The 20,043-nt window shown below is 43.3% G+C and overlaps 1 protein-coding gene across 2 annotated transcripts in view; it reads right to left on the bottom strand.

Moving 5' to 3' along the window:
* Window positions 1-20,043, bottom strand: part of LOC127446825 (rap guanine nucleotide exchange factor 4-like) — a 176,170-nt gene that overhangs the window by 31,313 nt on the left and 124,814 nt on the right. Inside the window, exons 9-17 of one of the 2 annotated variants that reach the window (XM_051708088.1) lie at window positions 15,620-15,741; window positions 15,109-15,292; window positions 14,767-14,851; window positions 13,267-13,327; window positions 12,962-13,038; window positions 6,289-6,435; window positions 2,958-3,055; window positions 2,623-2,708; window positions 767-845 (exon numbers count right to left, since the gene is read on the bottom strand). In XM_051708088.1, coding sequence (XP_051564048.1) covers window positions 767-845; window positions 2,623-2,708; window positions 2,958-3,055; window positions 6,289-6,435; window positions 12,962-13,038; window positions 13,267-13,327; window positions 14,767-14,851; window positions 15,109-15,292; window positions 15,620-15,741 — 939 coding nt within the window. Of the gene's footprint in view, window positions 1-766; window positions 846-2,622; window positions 2,709-2,957; window positions 3,056-6,288; window positions 6,436-12,961; window positions 13,039-13,266; window positions 13,328-14,766; window positions 14,852-15,108; window positions 15,293-15,619; window positions 15,748-20,043 lie in introns of both variants that reach the window. The other variant, XM_051708090.1, reaches the window with a different exon arrangement.

The raw sequence follows: 20,043 nt of genomic DNA, 5'->3' as shown, positions 1-20,043 counted from the left end.
TTCTCCAGTTCGTTGATACTTACCTGTTTGCTACTTACTATGTTCCATGTTCTCCTCATCTTAGTTTGGTGTTGTGCATTCCCATGTTATATCCCCGGTGTTTGGAACATCCTGTGTTGTTTACGTTTCCTGAAAGGCTCAAAGGACTTAATGTGAGTTACCGATCATCTGTACTTTGTTACACAACCCTGTGTGGATCTTTCTCACCAGACTGTTATAATCCCATCTGTTCCTGGATAATCTCACCTGTCGTTTACATTGTTGAAACACTTCAACTGTTCAATAAACCCTGCTATTGAGTTAATCTCCATGCCTCTGTGAGTTTCTCCATGACAATATAGAGTGTGTGTGTGTGTGTGTGTATATATACATTATATATATATGTAAAAAGAAACAATGTTGAAAGCCCCTGGTCACTTCATTGCATGGAAAAGAGCACTGTGAACATAGTATCACATTTTGTGTTTAACAGAAGAAAGTCATATGGGTAAAGTCATATTTGGAACAAAATGAGGGGTTAATAATATTCTAATATTTGAGTCCCACACAAAAGCAGACAATATTCCTGAAACTGGCATGCAGTATACCTAAAATCCAGCTTTGGACACATTGGTACCCCCTGAAGGTTTAACTATGTGAATGCAATTCTTCTGTTATACCGACTGGGGACACAAAATGAATTTAGATCAACAGAAGGCACATCAACTTTGTCAAACATCATCCAGCACTGATAAAAAGGAGTGTGCGAATGTGTTGTAAAGGATATTGGGCCATGAGGAGAGGACACAGCTGAGCATTTGGAACAAAAACACAGTGCATAAGCAAAAAGTCATCCAGAGCCGGATCTACAGAGAGAGAGAGAGAGAAAGAGAGTTGGTTAGTTAGTTAGGTGAGTTGAAGGCAGCTACAATCTCTAACATGATGCAAATAATGTACAAATGTTAAGAAATCATCATTTTTACATCCATTTTAGGGTTTACAGCATTCCATCATCATGACAATGAAGTTGTAAAATTGGATATATCTACACAGAAAAGTTAAGTAAATTATTTTAGTACACTAAAATCATGTTAACACACTTATAATATTTATGTCTTGTGGCTTTACTATTGAAACAGTGAGTATTTTAACATTTACGGATTGGCCCCATTCACTTCCATTGTAAATGCCTTGCTGTAACCCAAATCTTAGCTTTTTTTAAAGAAAAATAAAGAATTTTTTGTGGTAACAACATTATGCCACAAATGCTGTCGATTGAGCTTAACTTGCATTGAACCTGGGAAATTCCTTTAGTTCTATGGTGATTATTGTCTACCAGTTGGCACTAGCTGTGCTGTTGTTTTGAGGTAATATGAGAGTATTTGTCGAATAGGAAATTTGTCTGCTGGAGATGAGATGTCCTCTTCTTCAACAATAAATTGTGGTGTTCCGCAAGGATCCCTGTTAGGGCCAATTTAGTTTTCTCAATATATGTTAACCTTTTGGTTCTGTAATTCGAAAATACAACATAAAGTTTCATTGCTATGCACATGATCTACAGTTATATATTTGTCATTGAATCCCAATGATCTGAATAATTTAAATGTTCTTCAAGCATGTTAGAATATATAAAAACCCTTATAAAAAATGTAAAGTTCTGGCAAACTAGATGCAAACTTGCCATAAATTATTTTCACATGCAAATGAGCTTTGCAGCTCTTCACTGGTAATGGTGAACCTGAAGCAAACCTTTGGCAACAATGGACAATTTGCTGCAAATTTGCCATGAACTCTCGGTTTTTGTAAGGGAAGGCATGTACATGGCATGTAATTTTCTTCAGTTAAATACTTTTATTGTATATAATACTTTTATATAGGTTGTTATAATCGTTCATGGTTTTAAAAAAAATGTCAGATTGAGTCAGCACTTAATCAAGTGGTCCCGAATATTCAGAAGGTGATGAGAAATTTAGGCATCTATTTTGACACAAATCAGGAAGTTAGTTCAGTCATGTTTTTATCAGTTAAGGAAAATTTCCAAGGTGAGACAGGTTTTGAGTTTTAGGGATACAGAGAAGCTTATTCATGCTTTTATTTAATCTTGCCTAGATTATTGTAACGCCTTGTTTTCAACTTCAAATCAATGCACTTCAGCACGGCTACAATCAGTGCAAAATGCTGCAGCCTGACTTTTGACATAAACTAGGTCTTTTAATCATATTAATCCAGTTTTAGCTTCTTTGAAATTGTTACCAATTCATTTTAGGGCTGATTTTAAGATTTTATTAATAAAATATAAAGCATTACTTGGTTTGGTGCCAGATTATTTAGCAGAATTTATGAAAGACCTTATGAAACAGTTAGACCTCTTATATCTTCTTGTCATGAACTGTTGGCTGTTCCAAGATCCAAAACAAAAGGTGATAGAGTGTTTATAGTGCAGGCCCCATGATTATGGAACAGCCTGCCCTGGGATATTAGATCTGCTGAATCTGTGAACTCATTTGTATAGACTTGCTTTTGGTACTTTAGTGAATGTTTGTTTTTATCTTGTGTCTTATTGAGTGTGCTTTGATTTTATGTTTTGAGAAGCATTTTGTGCTAAATTGCTAAAAAGTGCTATATAAATAAAGGTATTATTACCTGACTCTATGAATTGGGAATCAAGTTTCATTGTCTCCAGGAGGTGTTCCAGAATCTTCTCTGGAGTTCCTGACATCACAGTGTACCTGGAAAACAGGTGAGTCCAACCGATCAGATCCTTACTTGGATAATCAGTAAAATATTTTGATTATATCAGGGATGAATAATTTAACATGTTTCAGGTTTCAGGGTGTTGATATACAGTGGCCCCGAATAGTATTTTGACACTTAAGTCACACTTAAAAGTGTATAAATATCATTGCTGTATGGTTTATAGTTTATCCTTAGTAGAGAGTCTACATTTCTGATATTAAATTGAGAGAAGACAGATGTACTTGAGAGGAGAGGAACTGGAGCTCCTGCTGTTACTTCTCTCCAAAACTAACACGTCCTCTTCATGCTCTTTCAGACGCACTGTGTTTGCCTCCACATCCTGAACACAACAAAAACATATAGTTAGTTGAAATCATACAGTATGTAATAATAATATATTCCTATGTGGTCTATTACTGACTCAAGAAGCAGATCTGTTATTTAAACAAATACTTTAAATATAATAATAAAATTATTACATGTTTAAAATAAAATAATTCAGCCCACATAAGATAAAATTTAGTCCAAACACGCCCAAGCAGTGTGCGCATGCAGGAGAGGGAGATTTAGGCTCTTAATTATAGATGGCCAGATGTATTTTTGAAATACTTCAAAAATACTTATTTTACTTAAAAAACTTATTTTACACACCACTTAAGTGTGTGTACACAACAATAAAGGATGCATATCACTCCTTCCCTCGAGCAGCTTTGGAACTCTCTGATCCCTGTCTGGTTCATAATCATCTAAACCTGTAGTAAGGACTGTAAAAGATGGACCAATGAAGCAGAGCTGGAACTACAAGCCTGCTTTGACTGCACTGATTGGAGTGTTTTTGAGGCTGCAGCCACAGACCTGGATGAGCTCACAGATACTGTGACATCATATATCAGTTTCTGTTAGGATATGTGCATTCCTACTAAGACTTATTTAACATACAACAATGACAAACCATGGTTTACAGCAAAACTCAGACAGCTTAGTCAGGCCAAAGAGGATGCTTACAGAAGTGGGGATAAAATCTTGTACAATCAGGTCAAAAACAGACTGACAAAGGAGATTAGAGTGGCTAAAAGTAAAAGAAGCTATTCTGAAAAGCTGAAAAACAGTTTTCAGCTAATGACCCTACATCAGTGTGGATAGGCCTGAAAGACTTTACCAACTACAAGAAACCATCCCGCAACACTGTAGCAAATCAACTATTGGCTGACGACCTGAATGTGTTTTACTGTAGATTTGAAAAGCCCAGTCACATACCCGCTCCGACCTTCACAGCACACAAACATTTATACCTCCTGCTACTCAACCGGCACTTAAAATCTGTGGAAAGGATGTGTGCCGGGTCTTCCAGAAACAGAAGACAAGAAAAGCACAGGACCAAGTGGTTTCACCCACTTGTCTAAAATCCTGTGCTGACCAGCTGGCCTCCATCTTCACACAGATCTTCAACAGATCCTTGGAGCAGTGTGAAGTTCCCTGCTGCTTTAAACACTCCACAATCATCCCCGTCCCAAAATCACAGGACTTAATGACTAGAGAACCGTCGCTCTGACGTCTGTGGTCATGAAGTCATTTGAGAGACTGGTGTTGGCCCACCTGAAGGACATCACTGAACCTTTCCTGGATCCCCTGCAGTTTGCCTACCAAGCAAACAGGTATATGGATAATACAGTCAATATGGGACATACTCTGTCAATATGAGACATACATACTTCAACATCTAGACAGACCAGGGACTTATGCAAGGATACTATTTGTTGACTTCAGTTCAGCTTTTAACACCATCAACCCCGCTCTCATATGGACTAAATTAACCCAGTTCTCGGTTCCTGCCTTCATCTGTCAGTGGATCCCCAGCTTTCTGACGGACAGGCAGCAGCTAGTGAGAATGGGGAAATTCACCTCCAGAACATGTACAATCAGCACTGGTGCCCCCCAGGGATGGGTGCTCTCTCCACTACTCTTCTCCCTGTACACAAATGACTGCACCGCCAAGGACCCCTCTGTCAAGCTCCTGAAGTTCGCAGATGACACTACAGTCATCAGCATCATCCAAGATGACGATGAGTCTGTATACAGAAGGGAAGTTGAACAGCTGGCCATCTGGTCCAGTCAAAACAACCTGGAGTTGAACACACTCAAAACAGTGGAGATGATAGTGGACTTTAGGAGGAACACCCCAACATTACCACCGCTCACCATTCTGAACAGCACTGTGGCAGCAGTGGAGTCATTCAGGTTCCTGGGCACTACCATCTCACAGGACCTGAAGTGTTAGTGAACAGTTAAAACTGCCCCTAAATACTTTCCTTTTGTCAATACAACCACTTGCAATATTCAATCCATCCATTCCTACTTATATCCATATTTCATTTATATTCTTTAACATATCCTACCTCTTCTTTAATACATCACATCACCTGCACATAATTGTATATCTGTATATAAAATATTCGAACAACATTATTGCTGTATTGTATATTTCTCTATTTTATATGTTATATTTTATTCTTTTATTTTTATGTCACTATATGTATATATGTTTAAATTTATATGTTTGTATGTATGTATATATGGCGGCATTCTCTTTGCACTGGAAGCTTCTGTCGCCATGACAATTTTCTTGTGTGTGTAAGCATACTTGACAATAAAGCTCATTATGAATCTGATTCTGAAGTTACTAGTGTTGCTAATTTTAGGTAACTAATTCCCAACACCACTGAACACTATACACTCTAACTCATCCATTTAAAAAAATGCTAATTTTTTTAATTTTATTTTTATTAATATATTAGCACAATTTACATTTGTCTACAAAACTAATTCCAAGCACGTACCATAAGCTTTTAAATCATGTGAAACATATTCAATAAAAAAAATTAAAATAAAAATCCAACCCTTTGCCTAATGTTTATATGATTAATAGATATAAGTTGATTCAATCATTTATTTACATTTATGCATTTGGCAGACACTTTTATCCAAAGCGACTTACAGTGCACTTATTACAGGGGCAGTCCCCCCCAGAGCAACCTGGAGTTAAGTGCCTTGCTCAAGGACACAATGGTGGTGGCTGTGGGGATTGAAGTTCTGATTTGAAGTAAATCTGCTTACAAGTTCTGTGCTTTAGACCACTACGCCACCACCACTCTGGGCATGTTGATTCAGTTATATTACATTAATAAAATTTTGGGCTGGGATATCACCAAATGTTACCACATGAAATCCATTTTAGAATACTGTAATGGGGTAAGGGATGGGCACGGATGTGGCGGGAATCGGCTAAACAGTCAACGTAAAGTTTAATGATAAAACTCAGCATAAAACAAACATAAACAAACACAGACACACATGCAATGTGGCCGCGTGCGTCTCTCTCTCTCTCTCGAACTGGCGCCTCTGGCTAGTCTTTATCCCCCTCCCAGCTGATTAGCCCGATTCAGGGCCGGCCGTGTGTCCTCACAGCCCGGCCCCACCCTCCTCCTCGTCACAAATACCTAATGAAACATTTTTACTGTAGAAAATTTGTTTTGTTTTGCTCTTCAGCACACATTGTGAATATTGACCCCTGACCTTGAGGATTCTGTTGAAGTCTTCTTTATCCACTCTCAGGAAGTGACAGTTGTCCTCTCTCAGTACAATGGATGCCGCCCGAGGAGAATCATTCACCAGAGCCAGCTTTCCAAAGTCATCACCCTCATGAAGTGTGCACACTACACCCTGCAAAGAGACACATACAGGTAGGTATAATAATTAGGTATGCTAGGGGCCTTATATGTACAAAAAAACATGTACAAAAAGGGATTTAGATTTACTAAGCTGGACATTGAAAGGGGTAATGTCATGAGGAATCAAATTTTCCATGATATTTCGACATATAAGAGGTCTTTCTACAATAAAAACATACTGTAAATTTCAGACTACCCTACATCACTAGGGGGTCCATTAATTCATGACTGCCTCTACAGCAAAAAACATCAACGCTTACTTAAAATCATCGCACCCTTTGCCCCGCCCACTGGTGCTCAGTTCGTACTCAGAGCAGGACATAGGCCTACTGTGGTCTAACTATTCCTGAACACCAAAGGGGACCCATCTGGACTATTTTGGATTATTTTTGTATATATTCATGCACTAGACAGACATATTTGACCGCTTGATACATATCTCGGGCCACTTTTAAAATACGCAGTGTCAAGTTACAACTCTGAAAAGGAAAAGCCATTATCTTTTATCGAGCTTCTCTGTCTCTTGCTGTAATCCCTGTTCATTGTCTTCCGACTGAGTTTCAAATATGGCTGATTTTTACAGACTGCAGGCTATATCATAACAGTGGCAGTTAACTTTGAAGTTTTAAGGAGGAACTTAGGAGGCATTTAAGGAGCATTTCAGACAGAGGGCCAGAGACAGGGTGGAAAATGATCATATATTACTAAATTATGACTGTTTTGGTGTAAAAAAAAAACCTTAATAACATTATCAGTGGTTCCCTATCTGTCACTCACTCGACATTGTGTCAATGTAGTGACATTAGGGGTCACTCTTGGGAGCCCCAAATACCTCTGCTTTTTTTAATAAAGGCCAATAAGAATTGGCGAGTGGAATTTGCATGCCACTCCCCTGGACATACGGGTATAAAAGGAACTGGTATGCAACCTCTCATTCATATTTTCTCTTCGGAGCCGAGCGGTTCTATTAATTGAAGCTGCATTAATCCGCGAAGTTCATTCACCTCATCTGCTGGATTCTACGGCGCATTTCAGTGGCTTCTCCCCCTCTGCACCCGTGGAGTGCAAAGAATGCCCCTGGGCGCTTCGGCAGAAACCACTAAAAGAGTATATTCTAAAAAGAGTATATTTTCTTTCTAAAAGAGCGGCACACACGGAACGTCTTTTTAAAGATGCCTTTCTGTTTGTGTGTTATTCCTGGTTGCGGTCGATATCTCTCTGTCTTACGTGTCTGGGCACTGCCCTCGTGGAGACAAAAACATTGCAAGAACATGACCATGGCAACGTTGCGGTCATGGCTTGCACCCCAGCAGCTCCCCGCACCGGTCCTTCTACCTACGGGTTTGAGGCCGCGTCGGTTAGCACTGGGAGCAATTTGGGGACATCAATGGGACCACCTCCGCCGGATATCCCCCCATGGACCTCCCATTCCCCAGAACGCTCGCTTGCCCCGATCGGGCTCTCGCACGAGACCGGCGGCTCATCTCAGCGTGAGATCGACTTCTCGTTCGGAGCTCCGGAAGACGATGAGTTATCAAGCACAGCATCGAAGAGCAGGCTTGTCCAGTCTGATGTAGAGGCTTCGGCTGGGCTTCCTCCTTCGGGAAGGGTCGCCCAGTCTCACGCTGACGCGGAAATGACGGACATGCTTTCCCGGGCAGCCGCGAGCGTCGGGCTAGAGTGGAACCCTCCACTCTCCCCTGAACCCTCGCGGCTCGACGATCGGTTCCTGGGCATGGGGCGCCACCCACGGCCACACCCCGCCCCCATTCCTTCTTCCCCGAAGTGCATGAGGAGCTGACAAGATCGTGGGAGGCACCTTTTACTGCCTGGTCCCGATCTTTCCACTCCCCCGCTCTCGCTACCCTCGATAGCAGAGCAGCCAGGGGGTATTCAGTGATCCCCCGGGTGGATAAGGCGCTCGCGGTGCACTTGTGTCCGCAGAGTGCTGCCACCTGGCATGGCCGCCCGAAACTCCCATCCAGGGCCTGTAGGTTTACGTCATCCCTGACGGCTAGAGCCTACGGTGCCGCTGGACAAGCCACCTCCGCCCTGCACACCATGGCTCTCCTGCACACCATGGCTCTCCTGCTAAAAGAACTGCACGAGGGTAGTTCTGACCCGGGATTGATGCAGGAACTGCGCTCGGCACCGACCTCGCTCTCCGGGCGACGAAGGTCATGGTGCAGTCTTTCAGGCAGGCGATGTCCACCCTGGTGGTCCAGGAGCGCCACCTTTGGCTCAACTTGGTCGAGATGGGAGAGGCGGATAAGGCACGGTTCCTTGACATCCCCATTTTCCAGGTTGGCCTGTCTGGCGACACCATCGAGGACTTTGCCCAGCAGTTCTCAGCGATGAAGAAGTAGACCGAGGTTTTACAACATATCCTGCCCCGGCATGGCTTAAGACCCCACACCCTGTCTGCTCGTCACCAAGGCCTTACTCCTGCAGCAACAACACCGGCTCCACCGCAGCCTGCCCCCGTGGCCCGGCTCCGGCGTGGAGCCCTCCGCAGGAAGCAGATGCCTCCACAGGAAGGCTTCGAAGCGCAACCCAGGGGCAAGGAGACCCAATTTTCTGGGGCTGGTCGACAGACCACTCCATCCCCCGGTGGAGGGCTGGGAAGAGAATCGTTTGTCGCCGCATGCCCAGGAGGCTGTGGGCCCAAAAGCCTGACAAAAGAATGGTTCCCTCGTCTCCTGGTTCACATATCCGGTGCACGCGGCTGTCATCACGACCACTGTCCACCGTCCCATTTTGGCAGGTATGGTGCTCCAGCAGCGGACCCCCCGCCCCTGTGCGCCCAGCTGTGGCACAAACACGCCCACACGGGATTGGTTCCAGTGGACTACGGGGACGAGTTTCCTCCTCCCCCCTCCTCGGCCAATCTTATGGTCTAGCGAGCGTCCGGCATTAAGATAGACGGTAGACGGTAGACCTGAAGGACGCATACATTCACATCTCGGTCTTACCTCGACACAGACCCTTCCTGTGGTTTGCCTTCGAAGGCCAGGCATACCAGTACAAGGTCCTCCCCTTCGGCCTGTCCCCTTGCATCTTCATGAAGGTCGCAGAGGCTGCCCTTGCCTTTAGCGGTAAGGGAAGTGGGCATCCGCGTCCTCAACTATCTCTACGACTGGCTAATCCTAGCTCACTCTCGAGAGTTGCTGTGCACACACAGGGACCTCGTGCTCCGGTACCTCAGCCGACTGGGGCTTTGGGTCAACTGGGAAAAGAGCAAGCTCTCCCTGGTTCAGAGCATCTTTTTCTCGGTCTGGAGTTGGACTCAGTCTCGATGACAGCGCGCCTCATGAACGAGCATGCACACTCGGTGCTGAACTGTCTGAAAGCATTCAGATGGAGAACAGCGGTTCCACTGAAACTGTTTCAGAGGCTCCTGGGGCATATGGCATCCTCAGCGAAGGCCACACCACTCAGGTAGATGCATGTGAGACCGCTTCAGCACTGGCTTCAGACTTGAGTCCTGAGATTGGCATGGCACCACGGGACACATCGCGTGACCATCACGCTGATCTGTCGCTGCCTCTTCAGCCCTTGGACCGACCTTGAATTTCTATGGGCAGGGGTTCCCCTAGAGCAGGTCTCCAGGCACGTTGTTGTTACAACAGATGCCTCCAAGATGGGCTGGGTCACCATATGGAACAGGCACACAGCCGCCGGCTCCTGGACTGGCCCATGGCTGCGTTGGCACATCCACTGCCTTGAGCTGTTGACAGTACTGCATGACACGACTCGCCCGCCATCTCCTCCTCTGGAGTTAGCAGCGCCTCAAGTCGCTACGAGCCACTCACATCCCGGGCGACATCAACACCGCAGTGGACACGCTGTCACGGCAGGTTACCCTCAGGGGAGAGTGGAGACTCCACCCTCAGGTGGTCCTGCTGATTTGGAGTTGGTTCGGTCGAGCACAGGTAGACCTGTTTGCTTCTCGTGAATCCTGCCACTGCCTGCTTTGGTACGCCCTGACCGAGGCACCCCTCGGTATAGATGCGCTGGCACACAGCTGGCCCCCTGGACTACACAAATACACATTTCCCCCAGTGAGCCTACTTGCACAGACCCTGTGCAAGGTCAGTGAGGGCAAGGAGCAGATCATCCTAGTAGCACCCTACTGGCCCACCCAGACGTGGTTCTCGGATCTCACGCTCCTCGTGACAGCCCCCCCCCTGGCAAATTCCCCTGAGGAAGGACCTTCTTTCTCAGAGACGGGGCACCATCTGGCATCCACGACCAGACATATGGAATCTCCACGTCTGGCCCCTGGATGGGACACGGAAGACCTAAGTGGCCTACCACCCGCAGTGGTAGACACGATCACTCAGGCTAGGGCTCCCTCTATGAGGCGCCTGTATGCCTCGAAGTGGCATCTGTTCGCTAAGTGGTGTTCTTCCCGACGTGAAGACCCCCAGAGATGCGCAGTCAGATCAGTGCTTTCCTTCCTGCAGGAGAGGCTGGAGGGGTGGCTTTCCCCCTCCACCCTGAAGGTGTATGTAGCCGCTATTTCGGAGCATCACGATGCAATCGATGGTAAGTATTTCGGGAAGCACGACTTGATCATCAGGTTCCTGAGAGGCGCTAGGAGGTTGAATCCCTCCAGACCGCACCTCGTCCCCTCATGGGACCTCTCCGTCGTCCTTCGGGGTCTACAGGGAGCTCCCTTTGAGCCCTTGGAGTCAGCTGAGCTTAAGGCACTCTCTTTGAAGACTGCCCTCCTGACTGCGCTCACTTCCATCAGAAGGGTAGGGGACCTGCAGGCATTCTCTGTCAGCGAATTGTGCCTGGAATTCGGTCCAGGTTACTCTCACATGATCCTGAGACCCCGACCGGGCTATGTGCCCAAGGTTCCCACGACTCCTTTTAGGGATCAGGTGGTGAACCCGCAAGCGCTGCCCCAGGAGGAGGCAGACCCAGCCTTGGTGTTGCTGGGTCCGGTGCAAGCTTTACACATCTATTTGTATCGCACGCAGAGCCTTAGAAGCTCCGAGCAGCTCTTTGTTTGCTTTGGTGGACAGCAGAAAGGAAGCGCTGTCTTCAAACAGAGGATCGCCCACTGGGTCATCAATGCCATCAAGATGGCATATCAGGCTCAGGACATGCCACCCCCTGCGGGGTTACGAGCCCACTCCACCAGGAGTGTGGCAGCCTCCTGGGCCCTGGCCAGTGGCACCTCTTTGGCAGACATCTGCAGAGCAGGGGGCTGGGCAACATCTAACACCTTTGCGAGGTTCTTCAATCTCCGGGTTGAGCCGGTCTTGTCCCGTGTATTGGCAGGCACGAGCAGGTAAGTTCCGGAACAACTGGCCGGGTGTACCGCTTGCGCATAGCACCTTTCCCCTCCCTTGAGGTGAAGACGTGCGCTCTTGACTCCCAGTCGTGTTCACAGACTGTGATCCCTGGATGACTTTCCTCCTTAGCCCTCTGGCAGCTGAGTTTGCAGAGAAACTCGCTGACCGGCCCAGTGCGTGCGCTAATGAGCCCCTGTACTGAACTAGGTGCTCCACATATGCTGGTTCCCTGAAGGTGACCCCATGTGATATCTTCCACAAAAATTGTTTCCTTGATGGCAAACTGCATCTTCTTTGGGCAGAGGCCCATCTGCCCCCGGTCGCCATGCTCTGTAGAAACTCCTCCCCCTTTGGGTAGGACCTACCATGGGACTATTCCACATGACATACTTCCAACAAGACTCGTTAAGACCATGTGACGCATTCCACTCAAAATCCCCCCCCCCCACCTCTTTTTGGGTGGGGTGTGGTCTCCGCAGTGTCTTCCCCTTGGGAGGGACTCCCCCCGATGCAGACACTTATGGCTCCCAGTCAGTTAACAAATTCCACTCTTTTTGGGGAGAAAAGAGAGGGAAAAGAGGCCTCGGCTGGGCTAACCTGTCCCTATAATTGAGCAGTCGACTTGTTCCTGATGGACCATTCGACACTCATAAGAGCATTGGGGGAGGTTACGTGATGGCCTGGTGCGCTGGCTATGAGGCACATAGCAGTCTGCCCATCACACACCGCCAGTTCACGCAACACAGTTCAGCTAGTTGTGGCTTTTTGTATAGGGACCCCTAGTGTCACTACATCGACACAACGTCAAGTGAGTGACAGATAGGGAACTACCCGCTGAAATGGCCGGGACCTGGTCTCCGCTCCTCAGCACAAAACCTGAAAAAATGGTTGCATACCAGCTCCTTTTATACCTGTATGTCCGGGGGAGTGCCATGCAAATTCCACTCGCCAATTCTCATTGGCCTTTTTTCAAAAAAGCAGAGGTGTTTGTCAATGTCAAGGTCAATGTGAAAAGAGCATTTCATGACCCCTTTAATGTGAATTCATACTTAAATATTTTACAGTATAATTGAATGTACACGCACAATTTCCTGGCAGAGTTTCTGCATGCACTAGCCCTATAACTGGCTCAAGTGTGATTGTTTCCCCCACATTAAAATTTGAATTGGTCTGTTCAATGTGAAAGCATTATTGAAGAATGACCAATCTGACCTTCCCATAGATCACCACGTTAACAGAGCCCTTCAGGATGACGTACCACGATGTGCCCTCCTCTCCTTGATTAAACACTAGAGACACAAGAAATCAATATTTAACACAAAACTAATCTGATTATAATCTCACAGAGACATATAATAGAACAAAAAATACAGATTAGTCAACAGCAGACCGATAATCTTGGATTATCACACTGAAAATCAGTAATTGTTTAAATCAGTTTAGCATGCTCTGAAGGGTTTGATTTGATGAATTTGTGAGGTTAAACAGGTTAACGGTACAGTAGCTTTGACACTTACACACTGTGCCTGCTTTTGAATGGGACTCAAATATTAGAACGCCAGTCAATTCCCTCTTCACCTGAGGAGAAAAGAGAATAGAATTTTATCAGTAATGAAACCAATGTCACCATGTAATTATTTAAACAAAACAGTTTGACAGAAAAAAGCCAGCTGTTCTTGCATTAAATAGTTTACTCAAAAATGAAATTCTGTCATCATGTACTCACCCTAATGCCATTCCAAAACCGAATAAACACAAAATAAGAAGTGTTTGCCGAATGTCCAGAGTGCTCTTTTCCATCCTTTAATGAAAGTAAATGGGGACTAGGGCTGTCACGATCCAAAAAGAATATAAAAGTAGTCCATATGACTCGTAAGCTATATTCTATGTCTTCTAAAGCTATACAATAAGTTTTTGTGATGCAAGATTGAAATTTAAGTAATTATTCACTGATAATCTGAATAACGACTAAAACGATAACCTCTCCACCGTGGCTCTCAAATCTCATTTGTGCTCGCATATATCCTAATATGACATGTCACCGAGTGTCCAACAAGGTTTGATTTCAGTAATGATGTTTGCATCCAAGTTATGGATTTCCTTTATGCCCAAAATCGGAATATCGCAAAAAAAAAAATAGCTATTAATGTGGTTAAGAGAACAAAATCATCACTTCTAGGAAAATTTAAGCAAAACAGAAATTAAAATGGAAGTTGATGCCACTGTGGCTCTTTCATTAAATGTAATGAATTACTTGTTTAGAGCACGCAGACAAAACGCTCTTACAAACGTAATTTTTGCTGGTGTTCAGTGGCAGATGCCTTATGTCTTGAGTGAAAGCATGTTACCATTCTGGGAGGTAATAGCAGCCAATCATTTTGAGGACAGTTTTTAGCTTTACACATGAAAGGTCACAAGATTTTTATGCAAATCTAGATTCTACATAAATTCTATAGGAATATATTTGGTAAATGTTTCTATGCACATGTCTTCTTGGCGAATAAAAAAGTGAGCGTATATGTTTTAATGCGCATTTTGCAGATTTTATTTGCATCTGGGTGTTTCTATCCAGAAGATTTGATGCAATATGCCAAGATGTGAATGGAATCCAGCTACATCATTGGTTCTTGCATGTATTGTCACTGAAGTCACACCTGGCTCAATCCATATTGGAATTTTGTAGTGAATTATTGTACATTTCAGTCTTTTCCTCACTTAAAGTCATTGTATGGCTTCAGAAGAATAATGTACTGTAGTACACAAGTCATATGGACTACTTTTACAGTATGGTACTTTTTAGTTCATTTTGGAGCTTGACAGCCCCAATCCATATTCACATTCATTGCACAGAAAAAAAGCAGCGCTAAGATTTTCCCAAACTTCTCCTGTCGTGCTTCACAAAAGAAAAAACGTTTTATAGGTTTGGAATGAGGATAAGTAAATAATGGCAGAACTATTCCTTGATCTAATGTAATGTGGTTTATTCAAAACTATAAGCTTATTTTGAGCTGACTTACAGTTGTGGAAAGATGAGATAAGGCTTTAATATGCAGCAGCTCCTCATAAATGATCTCCAGTTCATCTAATGTCCTCTGGCCAGGCCTGCAGAGAAGACAATGATGTCATCCAATTGAGATGACTTTGAAACTTTTTCTGACATTTTAAAGTTTTTATAAAGTTTAGTTTTGGTGCATATATTACTTCCCCAAGCACTCTTAAAGTGCATGTTGTAGTCTAATCTCTCATTAGAGAGTTTCAGGCAATCAGTAATTTGGGAAAGTTGAGAGAAAATCAGGCAAACAGAGGCAGACGCACATCTGATCTCTGTGAGCCAGTTATCTGTAAGAGCCAGAACGCACTGTTTCTGCAGGATCATTCGCAGATGGGCATCAGGTCCAATCTGAGAGAGAAGGAGGAGGGTGTCCTGCAGCTCTTCATCACTCTCTTTCTTCTCATCCTCACTGGGGAGGGAAGTGTCCTCCATCTTGTCTTCCAGGAAGTGATAGAACAGATACTTATCTTGGAAACTCAGCTCCTGGTCAACTACAGAACATTATAAGCCAGTTAAGAGAGCACATACAGGTAAACTTATAAAAGCATACAAAACACAAATCACAAAAGGGGACTATTGACTTCACCGATCCACTAACAACCACTAAAATAGAAACCCCAGCTAGACGGGACTCATTTCGGGCCGGTTCGCGTAAATTGTTTTTCTTTTAGAAAAAAACAATTATTTTTGCAATTTTGTTTGCTGACTCTAGTGGTGCAGAAAATACACACTTCAGCTTTGAGAGTTGCTTAAAACTGCTGTGTAGACAAAGTGCTGAAATATTGTGCTGTGATTTACTGCATTTATGAAATGCTCACCGTGGTTTAACACTCCCTCCTCCAGCAGCACCTGCCACATGCCCACTGCCTGAACACGAGAGTGAACACAGGACGTGTGCTGCAACAACCAATCAACAAGCTCTGTGCCTATACAGCACTGCCTACAACTCAAATACATAAGAAGGTAGAGATTATATGCAGTGTTGGGTGTAATCTGATTATAAAGTAATTAGTTACAGTATCCTAATTACTTTGTTAGTCAAAAAGTAGTTACACATTACATTTCTACATCCTATGCTACATCCATGCTTTTAAATCACATTTTCCTTGATCTTTTGAGATAAAACAGTTCACTGACAACAAAAACATGTAACTTTCTGTAACTTTCAAAACATTAAAATTTCTACTCAATGCAAAAAGAGCAATTATTGAAAGTAGGTGAAAAATCGCAGCCTGATATCCAGGGCCACATTAATGCACGGGTTTTCCTGGGCTTAAGACCTCTTATGATGTAAACATAGAGAGGGTACGTGATGGCTAAACCCATCTGTGTAGCGCATGACCATTGAGTGAAAACGTTCCACTCTACTAAATGTGTCATAATCAGACAAGGTTTATAAAGGGGTCATGAAATGGAGAATCAAATTTTCCTTGATATTTAGACATTTAAGAGGTAACTGTCCTACAACCCCAATTCCGAGAAAGTTGGGACAGTATGAAAAATGCTAATAAAAACAAAAAGGAGTTATTTGTCAATTATATTCATCCTTTGCTATACTGAAAGCACTACAACTACACATTATATGATGTTTTTCTTTGTGAATCTATTTTTTTTTCTTTATATTATTTTTTTTATGTACAGTAATTTTAAATCAGATGATTGCAACACGCTCCAAAAAAGTTGAGACATTTTAAGACTAATAACAATTTGATGAGTTCAAATAACAAGGTGATGTGAAACAGGAGATGTAAAACAGGTGAGGCAATCATGTCATAGTATATAGGGAGCCTCCAAAAACAGCCTAGTCCTTCAAGAGCAAGGATCATTCGAGACTTGCCAGTTTGCCAAGAGATGCTTCAGCAAATAATCCACCACTTTGAGAACAATATTCCCCAAAGACAAATTGGAAAGATTTTGGGCATTTCACCCTCTACGGTGCACAATATAGTTAAAAGATTCATTGAATCTGGTCAAATTTCGGTGTATAAAGGGCAAGATGAAAACCATTTCTGAATGCGCGTGATCTCTGATCCCTCAGACGTCACTGTCTTAAAAATCATCATTCATCTGTAATGGATATCATGAACATGAACATGGGCTTGGGATTACTTTAGTAAACCTTTGTTAGTCAACACCACTCACCGCTGTATCCACAGATGCAAGTTAAGACTTTACTATGCAAAGCAGAAGCCATACATCAACACTGTCCAGAAGCACTGCTGACTTCTCTGGGCTCAGTCTCTTCTGAGATGGAAAGTAGAATAGTGGAACTGTGTTTTTTGGTCCGAAGAGTCCACATTTGAAATAGTTTTTGAAAAACACAGCCGTCGTGTTATCCGGGCCAAAGAGAAAATGGACCATCCAAGCTGTTATCAGCATTAGGTCCAAAAGCCAGTGTCTGTTTGGGCCAGGGGTGTGTCAGTGCCCATGGCATGGGTAACTCGCACATCTGTGAGGGCACCATTAATGCAGACAGATATGGACAAATTGTGGAGCAGCATATACTGCCATACAGCACCGTCTTTTCCAGGGACGTCCTGGAATTTTCAGCAGGATAACTTCAAACCACATACTGGCCGAATAAGAAGAGAGTGCAGATGCTAGATTGGCCTGCCTGCAGTCCTCACCATCTCCAATTTAGAATGTGTGGTGCATTATGAAGCGCACAATACGGCAATGAAGACCCCATACAATTGTACAATTGAAGACCTGCATAATGGATGAATGGGGGAAAATTCCACTAGTGAAACTTAACAAACTTGTGTCTTCAGTGCCTAAATGCTTAATAAGTGTTATTAGAACAAATGGTGATGTTTCACAGTGGAAAACACTCGACTGTCCCAACTTTTTTGGAGTGTGTTGCAATCATCTGATTTAAAATTACTGTACATTAAAACAAAAAACAATGAAATTCACAAGGTAAAACATCATATCATGTTTAGTTGTACTGCTTTCAATATAGCAAAGGGTGAATATAATTTACAAATCACTCCTTTTTGTTTTTATTAGCATTTTTCATCCTGTGCCAACTTTTTCAGAATTGGGGTTCTACAAAAACATACTGTACATTTCAGAACTCAAAACTTCCTCCACAGTCCAAAAAGAGCATTTATAGTTGCCACTCTGCTGGAAAGTCTCATTTTGAAATTGGTGTGTTTGTGATGTCACGAGACATTACTCATTCGCATGTACACAGCCCAAAACATGCATCATCATCGTGGGTGCACTGTAAAGGAGAGAATGGCTCAAGTTATCGTTGTGAGGTGAGGGTGACCAGTATCAGACATTATTACGTACCTGAATGTGGAGAAACGTCACCGAGGGATCCCAGCAATAGAAATAAATGGTTTAAGTTTATTTTTAATGATATGCCTGATTGCTACAATGGGCGATTACTTGTTAGTTCAACACATTTTACAGCTGACTCTTTTGTGAATCACTCACAATATGCTGCAGGCTTTTCAATGTTTCTTTTATTGAAAGATGCAGCAGTGCCAACTTTATTGCACCCTGCAGTAATGCCGGTATATAAACCATTTATTTCTAATCTTTCATTTATCACTGTGTTTGTGATAAATAGTAAAGCATCCTTTATCGTTAAGTAATCTCTGATTAGGACACCAACACCAAGCGTATCATTACTACACTGTTGTGAACCCTTTAAGGTGAATATTAGATGGAGGTTTTAATGAGTAAAACGTACGTACCTAACCTAAAACTTTAGCCTAAACCTAACCAATAGTGTCTTAAAAGATTAATGAGAGGTGAAGAAAACAGACATCACTAACCTTAACCAACACCTAAACCTAACCAACAGTGTTCATCAAGATAAATGAGAGGTAAATAAAACAGACATCCTTATCCTAAACCAACACCTAAACCTAAACGATAGTGTTCATAAGGATAAATGAGAGGTGAACAAAACAGACATCCTTAACCTTAACCAACACCTAAACCTAACCAATAGTGTTCTTAATGATAAATGAGAGGTGAACAAAACAGACATGCTTACCCTAAACCAACACCTAAACCTAACCGATAGTGTTCTTAAAGATAAATGAGAGGTGAAGAAAACAGACATCCTTAACCAACACCTAAACCTAACCGATAGTGTTCATAAAGATAAATGAGAGGTGAACAAAACAGGCATGCTTACCCTAAACCAACACCTAAACCTAACCGATAGTGTTCTTAAAGATAAATGAGAGGTGAAGAAAACAGACATCCTTAACCGACACCTAAACCTAACCAATAGTGTTCATAAAGATAAATGAGAGGTGAACAATACAGACATCCTTAACCTTAACCCACACCTAAACCTAACTGTTAGTGTTCATAAAGATAAATGAGAAGTGAGCAAAACAGACATCCTTACCCTAAACCAACACCTACACCTAACCGATAGTGTTCAAAAAGATAAATGAGAGGTGTACTCTGGAGCGGGATCGATTTGGAGGTGGCGGGTCCGTCATGGTTTGGGGCAGTGTGTCACAGCATCATCGGACTGAGCTTGTTGTCATTGCAGGCAATCTCAATGCTGTGCATTACAGGGAAGACATCCTCATGTGGTACCCTTCCTGCAGGCTCATCCTGACATGACCCTCCAGCATGACAATGCCACCAGCCATACTGCTCGTTCTGTGTGTGATTTCCTGCAAGACAGGAATGTCAGTGTTCTGCCATGGCCAGCGAAGAGCCCGGATCTCAATCCCATTGAGCACATCTGGGACCTGTTGGATCAGAGGGTGAGGGCTAGGGCCATTCCCCCAAGAAATGTCCGGGAACTTGCAAATGCCTTGGTGGAAGAGTGGGGTAACATCTCACAGCAAGAACTGGCAAATCTGGTTCAGTCCATGAGGAGGAGATGCACTGCAGTACTTAATGCAGCTGGTGGCCACACCAGATACTGACTGTTACTTTTGATTTTGATCCCCCCTTTGTTCAGGGACACATTATTCCATTTCTGTTAGTCACATGTCTGTGAAACTTGTTCAGTTTATGTCTTAGTTGTTGAATCTTGTTATGTTCATACAAATATTTACACGTTAAGTTTGCTGAAAATAAAAGCAGTTGAAAGTGAGAGGACGTTTCTTTTTTTTCTTCTTTTTTTTTGCTGAGTTTAGTAACATTCATTCTATGAGACTAGGTTGAAAAAACAACTTATTCTGAACTTCTGCAACTTTGTGACATCACACATATAAATACATCAACACAAGACTGTCCACACTGAAAAGTCAGCGAA

This window comes from Myxocyprinus asiaticus, chromosome 10, assembly GCF_019703515.2.
Source record: "Myxocyprinus asiaticus isolate MX2 ecotype Aquarium Trade chromosome 10, UBuf_Myxa_2, whole genome shotgun sequence".
Classification (NCBI taxonomy): Eukaryota; Metazoa; Chordata; class Actinopteri; order Cypriniformes; family Catostomidae; genus Myxocyprinus; species Myxocyprinus asiaticus.
Note: the sequence above shows the minus strand (reverse complement) of the source record. Positions and strands in the feature narration are given on the sequence as shown.